This window comes from Endocarpon pusillum (genome assembly GCF_000464535.1).
Source record: "Endocarpon pusillum Z07020 unplaced genomic scaffold scaffold4490, whole genome shotgun sequence".
In the NCBI taxonomy this organism is placed as follows: Eukaryota; Fungi; Ascomycota; class Eurotiomycetes; order Verrucariales; family Verrucariaceae; genus Endocarpon; species Endocarpon pusillum.
In genome coordinates, this window is record NW_006916438.1 from 112,902 (window position 1) to 124,859 (window position 11,958).

Sequence of the window (11,958 nt, forward strand, 5' to 3'; positions counted from 1 at the left end):
TGTACTCCGTGCCCAGGGGGTGAAAACTGACGCGGTTAACTTGCATGACTAGCTTGTTTCGGCCCGTTAGTTTCTCGCCGGACTTTCGCGTAAGTACGTAGTAGCTTCAAGATCTGCCCCTAGTTACTGTAAATCAGCCCTTGAAGTTCTCAAAGAAACGCATGCATATCGAGCGGCTATCCCCTCCGTGACCGAGGTGGACTAATTAGCGTCTTGGCGGTAATTGGGTGCCCGTGAGGTGCCGGGAAAGGTACCTAATATATGCCAAGACGCTAATTAGTCCACCTCGGTCACGGAGGGGATAGCCTCAAGCATTCCAGATATGATTATGTCGCTCATCAAAGACCGTCATGTATTACCAGTGGCGTAAACCATGCGCCTAAAAATTGTTTCGACGATGTCCCTCGAACTTCCCATTCCTTTGCATGGCCTCAGCCCAGCCTACGCGCCTGGCTGAGGAGGGAAATCCCGGTTTTCCCTTGATAAACTTGGAAAATGGGGACCCCGGACACAGGCCAGTTTTCGGGACTTCGAGTACAAGCTCATCATCAGCATCGTCCCCAACCGAAGCCGCTTATCTTACACATATCCATGATTTTGTAAGAGCGCAGACTCCTTCGCCGTCATTCCATGAACTTGCATTCTTACGTCGTCGCATACCTCCACGTTTAATATTACTCTATGAGAATAGTGCATCGTGGATGAAGGGCCCTCGACCGTCAAGGGTGCACAAAATCACACCTATCTTCCCACGAGTTCAGGCTGCCTCCCTCAAACTTCTAGATCGATGGGTCCCACAATATTGTCAGAAGAGTTGGCTTTTGATTGGGTACTACATCCTCTGTCTGCTCCTGTTCGCCGTTACACTTTACAGGTCTGCCTCAAGAGATGACATTAGTAAGTTTGAACCGCCAGTGATGCTCTCCTGTATATCGCGATTATGGTGAGCATGCCTGTTAAGTACACAAAGCATATTCACTGACTATTCAGGCCTAACACAACATACTGCGGCCTTGACGGAGAGAATTGCCGTCCGTTTGACAAGACCCAGGTGGCATTTCGCTGTCCCTCTGGGTGCAAGGCCGTCAACATCCTCAATCCTCGCACTATTGGTGCTGAGGAGATAAATTACCGAAGCTTAGTTGTGGGTGGCCCGGCAGGTCTAGACACAGCCAACCCCGTTTACCGCGGGGATTCCTTCATTTGTGGTGCTGCCATCCACGCGGGCGTAATTGAGGATCGGCGTGGCGGCTGTGGAAACCTATCTCTGCTTGGCGAAAGACGCAACTTCCCTAGCGTTGAAAGAAACGGTATCCAGAGCGTTGCGTTTAACTCGAGCTTTCCACTATCCTTCACATTCAAACAGGAGTCCTCTATTCACAGCTCGCCTTCGCAATGCAGCGATCCACGTTGGCGCCTCCTTGGCGTGTCGGTGGTTTTCACCTTCGTCCTCTCGATGACCACGACATCACCGGCCCTATTCTTTGGCACCATTTTTACTGGAATCTTCTTCCATGTAGCTCTCGTATCCGATCCTCCTGATTCTCCCGATTTCGAGTCTCTGGTGTCAGCGGCGACAGGTCGTTTCCTTCCAGCAGCCTTCGTAGGCGCGGCCATTTACCTCTTCTGTGTCCGAAGGACCCTAGAGAACCTCAACGCCCAGGTCGAAAAAACCATCCTTTGGCTCGGAGCATGTTGGCTTGGCGCTTTGAGCAATGCGACTTTTGACCTGATTCCAATACAACGATTGACTCCGCATGACATCAAACAGCAGCCTGGGGCTATTCCCGCTTTGGGTTTCATCGTAGTCCTGCTATTTGCTATTGCACTCATACAAGCTTGGGCATTCAGGATCGAGGGCAGACTACCGCAGTACCTTGGCCTGTATGCTGCTATGGGTATTGGCATCTTGCTTCTATCAGCAATTCCCGGTCTTAAACTTCGCATCCATCACTACATCCTCGCATTGTTACTACTACCAGGCACATCGCTCCAGACCCGACCAAGCCTGCTCTACCAGGGTCTCCTCGTAGGTCTCTTCATAAACGGTATTGCTCGATGGGACTTTGCCAGTATTCTTCAAACACCTGCCGCATTACTTGAGGACGGACTCGTCGGAAGTCTTCTCCCTGAGGTTGTCACACCTGCCATTGTCGCAAATAACATCACATTCGCCTGGGACACCATTGCAGAAGGCTTTCAAGGCATCAGCGTCATGGTGAATGATGTGGAGAGATATCGCGGCTTCAAGGATCGTGGAGACTTGGAATTTAGTTGGCACAGGAGTCATGATACGGAACCGGAGTATTTCCGGTTTGCTTATACGAAGTATGGTCGTCTGGGTGGGCCTTGGGTTGCTGATTATACGAAGACGAGTATCTGGCAGGAAGATGGACGTTGGGTCCAGCCGCCCAATGGGACTGGGTAGATGGGGCGGCATCGATGTGGTCCCAATTTTCTCACTCATGGATATCGCTGAGATACCTCTGATCACCTGCCACCTCGTTATGTTCATCTTATTCATCGTTCGCTACTCCAGTGCTTTACTATGTCGCATCGCCATTGGCCTGGACAACGATGGCTTCTACGTACCAACCGCTGACTACGCCTTGTCTCCACGCTGTCTGGCGCTGGAACGAATGAAGGATGGCCTCTAAGCAGCGTCACCATACGAATGGAGGGAGGTCTAGGACCATGTCAGACAGGGTGTCCATTTGAATTAAATTGAGTCAATAACCCAAATCAAATGCTAAGCAAATAAACCAAATCCGTGCTTCCATCAAATCAAATCAGGACTTTTAGATTTGACAAATTAAATCAAGGGAAGTCTTGGCGGAAAAGTAAATTATTTTGAAATAGTATTCAGGGTTGTTTTCTATAAGTCTTGACAGACTCTTTTTGTGAGGTGAATTTACGAAAGGCAGTACTCTTAACATTTGACTCCATTTGACAAATGAGTCAAATCAAATCAAATCGACCTCTGGGATTCGGTAAGCAAATCAAATGGGGGTCAAGATTTGGTTTATTTGATTTGATGGATACGCTGATGTCAGAATCGTGATCAGAGATGCCGTAGCAGCCCCGCCCTTTGCGAACGCAGAAAATGGCATACATACAGGCACATGCTTTAGATTTTTTCTTGTTGTCAAGATGAGCGAGCTGGTTATTGCGGAGCCCCTGCCTCATGTAGTATTTAAAGAGGGTAATGGCTCCGGCTGCCTCTATCCACTTTGGTTTAGGTATTGGTATATGGTGTCGTGGTTGATTAAAGTCCGAAGGGACTTGATTAGTGAGCTCATCTCAAAAGCAGATACTTTGTCTGTCCTTGAATATCATCTTTAGAGCTAAGGACAAAGGTTCCCACTGTGTCGCAGAAGCGCGATAACTGCACAGAATCTTCCTTGAGATGGACAACACCACGGATGGTGAGAAGGAGTTTCTTCATCTTGAAACTCTTTATCAGCAATGTCTCTCCATTCAAACATTGCCCTATCATAAGGCTTCAGGACGATAAAGGCAATGCACCACAGGTTTGAGAAGATCCCACATGTAGAGATGTCGCCGAGCTCGATAGAGGTTACGAGGTGTCCGCTGTCTATTCTTACGCAATGAAAACTGAGTTTTCAGAATCGCTGGGGTGGACCCTCTTGCAATCTGATATGCTGGGAGTCCAGGCATGCTGAGAGCAGTGAGAACTTCTATAGACGTCGTCGATTGCCTTGTCGCAAATCTTGCTAGTTTGTGGTGGAAGATTGTCTATGCTGGGGTCGTCTAGGTTCAAGCGTCCAGAAAGAGGTTGTTCTTCTAGCACTGATTGAAAGATCTGCTCGAGCTTAGCTGTATATGAAGACCGCAATTCCGCTCCGCCTAAAGTCAAATAGCTCGGCCGTGGGGTGCCTAGTAACCAGCAAATCTCTGCAATAAAAATTGTTGAGATCTACTTCAGGCCATACAATCTGTGCAGTATATCGCGGAAGCCTTTATTCTCTTTAATCTAAGGGTGGCAGGATAGATGTCAGGGGTGCGGCGGCCTGTGTTTTCCCACTTCAACGAAACCCACTTTGAGATTGGTGTGCTCTTCAGTCCGGAAGGATTTCAAGGGGTGTATCACGGAGGCGGTGTTGAGTCGCCAACCTGCATTTCATCTTACGTGTAGTCTTCTTGAGGGTGCGGTAATACATTTGGTCAGATAATTCATCATAGAGAAGATGAAAGCAAGATTAGAAGCTGGGAAGTTTGATAACATGGAATATCAGCTGCTTTGTGGACATGTTTGAGAGCATAGATGCGTGTTCACTAACCATCGGTATACTCCATGATTGTTGTACTCAAGACTCACCACGCTTGTTCAAGCAAGTCCATTGACGCAGAACAGCTTATATCTCAAGTCTCCAGTCATTGTCGGTTCGATCTGAAGAAGATGCCGGACCGGGGAGCAAGACGACACCTATATAAGCGTTAGGCTACCTACCAAGTTTTCAGAACTTTCGAGAAATGGATGTCTTGTATAGCCATATGTAAGGTCAGTCAAACCACTAATTAGACCGAGAACTGGCGTACGACCAGAGGCCCAACATCTTCGGGACAGCGTAGCTTGCAAGGCAATGGAATGTCCCATCGACAGTGGGTTCTAGGCATGAACATAAGCACCCCTTGTCGAGCGCTGAGTAGCATAGGGCCCGTCCCGAGGCCTGTTTCATCCAAGGACACGTCCATTGAATTGAGGAGTGGGTTGGCTCACTCAAGCACTTTCATTTCGAAAAGGGGTAATACAAGGGCGTAAACGCAACCAAAAGGAATACGTGCTGAGTATTCATCCGTCTGCTTTGTTTCAGGCAAGCAGCTCGCAGTAGCGTTCATGCAGATTACACACATAAAATCTGCAAGCCTCGCAGATCAGTACACGCGACATGCGGCTTCCTCAAACACATATTGGCCTCATTCTTCCAAGTGATACAGAGCATACATATTGACAGCCATTATGAATGGGACATTGCTGTGTAATCGGCAGTTTCGGGGTAATTTCCCTCCTGGAGCGCTGCATCGTAGATTTTGGCGTTGACGGGATCGAGTCCTCAGGTTTGTGGTTGCAACGAGCCCGGTCGGGCCCCTTCCATAACCATTCTCAACCGTCACAATGAATAGTGCCAGTGGTGGACTTGATTGAAGGACGAGTTGCCAGTTTCAGGGGACGTTTTCATGACATAAGTACTCCGTAGATTGCTTCACATCGAGAGACTGAAATGGCGGTTCCGACGATGATCCGATTCGACATTGGTACTGATGAACCATGGTGAAATCTGCCTTGGATTTCGAGCCCATCGGATGGATCATTCCGTACCGTCAAACTCAGGAGCCTGCGCGGATGTCAGGCCGACGTCAATTGGTCTCCTCGTCACTCTAGCCCGTCAATAGGAAGGGTAGGAAGCGACGGAATCATCAAGACAACCAACGGCAGCGGCTAGTCCATCAGGCAGACAAAATACGTGTTCCAGATACGATACAACACATCGCATACCTATCAGAGGAACTCGTTTTCGGAATGACGGCATAAGGCTGCCAACAAGGGAACAATTCGATGCTCCGAAAAAAGATTTAGAATTCGGAGGCTCCAAGAATGTGCAGTGTGGGGATAGACTTTTTCGCTAGGTAAAGTTAGGGGTAAACGTGGAGTCCGGGGACGGCTACCCCCTTCCCCCACCCCTGTCCATTCCTGTTGGTAGCCTGGAAAGCCATCCCTACTACGTTACAAGTGAGACCAGTCACAAAGGACACGCCAGACCGCTGCTTCCAGATTGTTGCATTTTGGATTTTTCTTCTTCTTTCCTCATGCTTCTTTTCTCTTCCCTCTCAAATCTTTCTTTGCATCCATCCTCAGATTTCTTCCTCCGCTAAAGACTCTATTGTAAGTGACACCCCGGCTGTTAGGAATGCTTTCGATTAACATCTTCTACGCAGGCACGGCTGTAGTCTACCCACTTTCTGTTCTACCGGCAAAGCTCGACCAGTTGGGTTTTCCATCCCTCAACATGCAGCAGACAAGAGCCCGACCCTCAGTCCTCTCTCTCGACACCTTCAGCGACGATATGGCCAGAGCGATGCAAGCATCGCCACGACCCAAATACGACTCAGTCTCCAGCAACAGAGCCGACATCAAGAATCCTCCTCCTCCACCACCATCACCAATAGGCTGGATGCCAAAAGGGGACCACCACCAAAAGGCGGGTCGCAACTCATAGATGGTTTTCACCATTATCTATCTTGAGGTTGTGAGACATCGAGATTGTATTATAAAAAAGTTCGACGTGCTTGGATCATGCATGAGTGACTGGCGTTGTTCAATTTGAGTTTCCACCGAAAAGGGAACCATCAGGTGTTTGGCCGCAAACCGTCGGAGTGGGAGGATGACGAGGCAATCTTCTGAGGATCTCCCTCCATGCCTGAATAAATATCCTGGAGGCGTATCAGCGCAGTGGCGTCTCCTCGCACTACCCTTCTGTTCAGTTCCTCAATCTCCACGGAAACCGATGGAAATTCTCCTCTTGGGCGAATTCTTCCTGTCTCAATATCTCGGGGCTGTATGATTCTTGTATTTTTCCTCTGGCTAAAAACAGTACGAACATTATCGAACTCGCCTTTAGCTCGTTTGACATCCATTAGCTTCTCTAGGAATGCTGCTTGTCTCCTGATATCTGCGTTCATTTTAGGATTTGAGGTACGAATTTCTCCGAGGCTTTTACCAGCTGGCACGTAAGTATCTTCATCGTTTTCGGAATCTGCGTGAACAGCGTTCAGTGACTCCTCATCAGCTTGTCTTTGACGCTTCCTGCCAGGCTTTCCCACCAATTTTGCTTTCTGACCAATAAGCTTGATTCTCGAAGTGTTCATGAGATAAAAGTCATCTGTAGACATCAAAGCTTCTTGGTCGTTACCTGCCTCAGCTTTGGTGAAGAACATAGCAGTGCCTATCATGTCGGACCAGGTACAGCGATAGATCTGGTTCTGGTAGGAAATCACAGGATTCTGGCCATGGAGATCTAGGATTTGAATGTCGTTGGCCGGAGGTTTGATGGTTGATGGTCCTTCCGCATCGCCTTGCTCGTCCTGGGCGTCTTCATCGTCCTTTGCAGCGCCGTTGTCCGCCTGGGCATGGGCATCTACCGGACCTGTACTCAGTCTTGATTCCTGATCATCTTCGTTTTCTGACTGCTGAGAGAGTTTCGTTCTCTTCAGAGGCTCTCTTCTGCCTCCGTTTGCAGTGCTCAGATCAAGATCGACGTAGAAGGTCTAAGATGGTTAGTGACAAGGCGACCATCTTATATGACGTAGAAAGCTCTTCACTAAAACATGGCGTACCTCAGTCTCACTTGGATGATACTCATATTCATACTCGGAGTCCTTGTGATCAGTCCATTCTAGATTGTTCATTGCGTGCTGTTGTAATTCGTGGTATCACCAATAGCTACATAACCTGACTAAACCTGCAGGATGGCACTTGCACTGGCAGCCGACCGGGGAATGTCCATGAGCATGTGAAGCTGGGCAAGAGTTAGCCTGTGGCTTAACTAGATGTTAGTTAACGATGCTGTAGCAGTACGTAGTACAATTTTTCGGGTCTCAAAGTGGAAAACAGGTGATGGAGCTTAGTAATACCAATAGCTTTGATTGCCGAAAATAGCCGGCGCTAGTGTGGTCTCGGACTTGGCAGCATCATCCCGTTCACAATCGCAATCGAGGGTCCGGGACTCAACATCTGTGACTAGTTCCGTGGCCAATTCGGCTATTTCTACCTGATTGCAACCTTCTTCGAGAACTACAGAAGTTTCTGTGGTAACTTCAAATCGAATACTATCAATACTGAGCCCCCATGGACTAAGAAGTGCGCCTTGGGTACATAGCCAAGCAGAGTAAGTCATCTTGTTGATGTTCCCCATTCTAGATTACGCGCGTCTATTCTGCGTAGAAGATCATGCCCTCTTCATTACCTGCATATTCAATGCAGGCAGCAACCGCTTGTTCAGGTGTTACCGTGTCGCAAAAACAAGAATGAATGTTTAATTAGTTTTGCTCCTAGTTGAGATGATCTAGCAGTTTACTTCCACATCAATGCTTTAAAAAAGCGTGTTTTTCACTGTATACTCCATGCTTCGCAGAAAACTACTGACTCGGGCGCTTTTGCAATAGTGGAAGTACAACAGCAGTATATTGGTGCGTCGACTACTGCACTTGAAGGCTTGCCGTCTGCACTTCCCACGCCATCTCCTTTCACCTTCATTGCCAGCACTTTTCAATATCTACCAGCAGAATCAGCAGAATCAGCCCTACCAGAGGAAAAGGAATCGGATCGACCACGAATCTTTCCATCCGATATTCACTCGTACAAGGACTTCGATTGGCAAGCGTCCTCCGACCATGATCATCCCTTCACCAGCAAACATTCTACCCACGGCAAGCTTGGGAAGTTCACTCTTAGCTCCCTAGCTGAATGTTGGCACTCTGTGGACCGGAAAGCTCGTCTGTGGTTACAGTGGTGGAAAGAGATCCTCGGTTTATCAGCGGCACCTAGTTGTCACGCTGGCACCAGGCAATGGACAGAGGACGTTCCTAATCATAACGATGATTCCTCGTGGCAATATGTACGTCCAGACGCCAAAATCAGACCCGGTGCCTTCAACAACGATACGAATGTTCTTTCGCATATTCCTCAATATGTCATGGACTATGCCCCTTTAGTTCACCTATATTCGAATGAAGAATACTGGCCTTGTGATATGGGTGAGCATCTGTACCACATTACCCCAAAGCTCAACTATACACCCGTTCAGTCGAGCTTGCAACATCTGCAACTCGATAACTTGAGTGCACTGAACCGATGGGAATACGGCAGGAACATGTTTCTTACCAGTAACGACAACGTGGAAGATCGCCCAGAATGGCTATTAGGTGAAAAAAACATACCTACAACTTTTAGCCAGCAATCAAAACGCGATGCCTCTTCCCAGAAAGCCACGAAAGCGATACAAGGCGGGCGTAGTGATGCACCTGCCGTTCTCGTTGTGGTCAACAAGGGACATGGCATTGTGGATGCTTTTTGGTTCTTCTTCTATAGCTTCAACCTAGGCAATATGGTTGTCCTCCGCTTCGGCAACCACGTTGGAGACTGGGAGCACACCCTGGTGCGCTTCCACAATGGGAAACCAAAGGCAGTCTTTGTTAGCGAGCATTTCTTTGGTCAAGCATATACCTACCGAGCTATGGAGAAGGTTGGCAAGCGCCCAGTAGTCTATTCGGCAACTGGCACACACGCAATGTATGCTACTCCAGGCACGCACGCATATATACTTCCCTGGGGCTTGCTGCATGACCAAACCGACAAGGGTCCATTATGGGATCCAGCGCTGAATTCGCACATGTATACCTACAATCTCCTCAACGACAGTCTACGGGCCTCAAATCTCACACCAACAGCGCCTACAGAGTGGTTTCATTTCGCTGGCCACTGGGGCGACAAACAGTACCCTCTAGATGACCCGAGACAATATCTGTTTGCTGGCAATTATCATTATGTCAGTGGTCCTCTGGGACCGAAGTTCAAAAATCTAGGTCGGAGAAAGATCTGTCAAGGCCGAGAGAGCGAGCCATGTGTGGTCAAAAACTGGTTGGGAGGTTCCAGGCTGCGACGAGTTCACCGTCCCTTCGAGGAGGAAGAATTGTCGGAAGAGGAGCGTGTGAGGTTTGCGACAGGCGACCGAAATGTTTGAAGGGGCTTGGAAAAGCCAGATATGTGGAGTTCTCTGGCAATACCTTGAATTTATAAATATGCTGCAAATGTAGACGATTTAGGCTTGCGCAATGATACCACATGGACTGAAACAATTTGACACTATTGCTAGAACACAGTGGCTTTCTTTGGAGAAATAGACACAATTTTGCATGCTAAGTTATTCTTCAAGATGCTCGTGCTTGTGAAATGGCTTGGATTTCGAGGGCCGGAAGCGGGGGCCGGAAGGGGGAGCCTTGCGACGAGCCAAGATTGATCCTTCGCCACACCAATCACCTTCTGCCTCATGTTCTCCAACCTGCCGCAGGAGGTACAGATGACTACCACAAAGCGGCTAATGATGATTCAACATTTGGATACAATTCAGGTCAGAACTCTAGCTCTACATCTACCTGCTTGAAGGCTCTGCTTCTTCATTGTCAGACCATGCAGCAGCGGAGTCTGGTACCTTCTAGCACCCCTCTACCTCGAAAGCGATGGACACATCTTTAGCGACACGTTCTGCTGCCTTACAGATAGCTACGATCATAGCTTCCTCGACAGATATTCTCCTCCAAACAGTTGAGCCCTCGCCATTACCATCTCCGACTCCAACTCCGTCAAGCTCGCCGCCGGATGGCTCCCAAAGTACAGGAGAATGTGAACTACTAGGACCTTTTGCCATCCTCGTGCAAGCTGCTTTGGGTGGCTTGGCTCTTCTCTCCTTGGTATACAAAAGATGGAGGGAGAGACCTCAGCGGCCATTAAAGATATGGGCATTTGATGCTTCAAAGCAAGTCTTTGGATCAGTGTTGTTGCATTTGGCCAATTTGCTCATGTCGATGTTCTCTGCTGGACAGATTCAGGCATCAGTCGCGAAATATCAGCCGAACCCTTGCTCCTTCTACCTGCTGAACCTGGCCATCGATACTACTTTGGGAATACCCATCCTGATAGTACTTTTAAGACTACTTACTGCTGGTGCGAGCCTGACGCCCTTGGGCAACCCTCCGGAATCAATACGTTCTGGCAATTACGGAACACCGCCACGAGCAACCTGGTGGTTGAAGCAGAGCATGATATACTTCATGGGTCTACTAGGCATGAAAGTCTGTGTCTTTATCATTTTTGAATTATTTCCATGGATAGTACAGGTGGGCGACTGGGCCTTGCGATGGACAGAGGGGAACGAAGCGATCCAGATCGCATTTGTCATGCTTATCTTCCCGTTGATCATGAATGCCATGCAGTACTATATCATTGATAGCTTCATCAAGAACAAGGCGCCTCCTCAAGACGATGACACCCCTGCTGAGGTTGGAGAAGACGGTGCTCTGCTTGCAGACGACGAAGCCTTGGACGGCCAGGAGGCTGGCAAGGAGGATAGGAAGGTCCCCAAAGACAAGCCTTCGGACCTCCCCAAGAACTCATTGGCTCGCGAGCGAAGCTTCGAACAGGATACACCGGAAGCAAGCAGCAGCGGCGGTATTGGAAACGTGGAAGAGGAAGCGTTGAACGGCAAATATGCTCGCTGATAAAGATACACATTTGGATCTTGTTCTGGAAACCGAATTAAGTTTCGGGATCTGCACGGGTTCTGAAATTGGTCTGTTGCTGTTTCAGACAGCATTTCTTGCTTATTATTTGCTGTCAAAGTACATTGGGTATCGTTTTTTGCAGATAAATACATACAGTTGCCGAAGGCCCTCTTTATTGCCGGCCCGGTATCAATGAACCATGGTTCAACATGTGATGCTTTCGGAACCTATCTGGTGCCTATCAGTCTTCGATCCGGCCGCACCCATCTCAACGTAGCGATCGTGCCAGGGCATTTCGGAAGAGATGGTTTGCCACTATCGTCTCATGGCTGATTATCTGTTAGGGAGCCATCGAGAAGACGATCAGCCGATGATATGTGCAAGATAAGCCACGGATTCCTTCGCATCTTCGAGAGTCATGCCCGAATTGGGAGAAGTTAAGGAAAGTTTATGTTCTGTGGGAATGATTTTGAAGTATTAGCTGCATTGTACTTGACGAGCATTGCCAGAGCTGCTGTCTTCTGGAATATCAAGGACTTCTCCACCCCCTGCTAGTTACCCCACCTTCAGTTTCTTTCCGATGCAACGCAGGAATAGTCACGGCATGATGTAGCAATCGAACAGTTCCGCGGAACACTCGGACGTTCTATTTCACGCATG

General features: G+C 48.5%; 4 protein-coding genes across 4 annotated transcripts; 3 read left to right on the forward strand and 1 right to left on the reverse strand.

The window, feature by feature from the left end:
* Positions 1-917: 917 nt before the first annotated feature.
* On the forward strand, positions 918-2,428 carry EPUS_04719 (uncharacterized protein; the record flags this gene model as incomplete). Its single annotated transcript, XM_007805708.1, has 2 exons — positions 918-943; positions 991-2,428. The coding sequence occupies 2 exons, from the start codon at positions 918-920 to the stop codon at positions 2,426-2,428; spliced, it is 1,464 nt and encodes a 487-aa protein (XP_007803899.1).
* A 3,941-nt stretch (positions 2,429-6,369) lies between these two features.
* On the reverse strand, positions 6,370-7,428 carry EPUS_04720 (uncharacterized protein; the record flags this gene model as incomplete). Its single annotated transcript, XM_007805709.1, has 2 exons — positions 6,370-7,287; positions 7,357-7,428. The coding sequence occupies 2 exons, from the start codon at positions 7,426-7,428 to the stop codon at positions 6,370-6,372; spliced, it is 990 nt and encodes a 329-aa protein (XP_007803900.1).
* A 568-nt stretch (positions 7,429-7,996) lies between these two features.
* On the forward strand, positions 7,997-9,761 carry EPUS_04721 (uncharacterized protein; the record flags this gene model as incomplete). Its single annotated transcript, XM_007805710.1, has 2 exons — positions 7,997-8,021; positions 8,185-9,761. 2 exons carry the CDS (start codon positions 7,997-7,999, stop codon positions 9,759-9,761), a joined length of 1,602 nt encoding a protein of 533 aa, XP_007803901.1.
* Positions 9,762-10,257: 496 nt separating this feature from the next.
* EPUS_04722 (uncharacterized protein) lies at positions 10,258-11,295 on the forward strand (the record flags this gene model as incomplete). The annotated part of the gene is made up of 1 exon (XM_007805711.1): positions 10,258-11,295. One exon carries the CDS (start codon positions 10,258-10,260, stop codon positions 11,293-11,295), a length of 1,038 nt encoding a protein of 345 aa, XP_007803902.1.
* Positions 11,296-11,958: the final 663 nt, after the last annotated feature.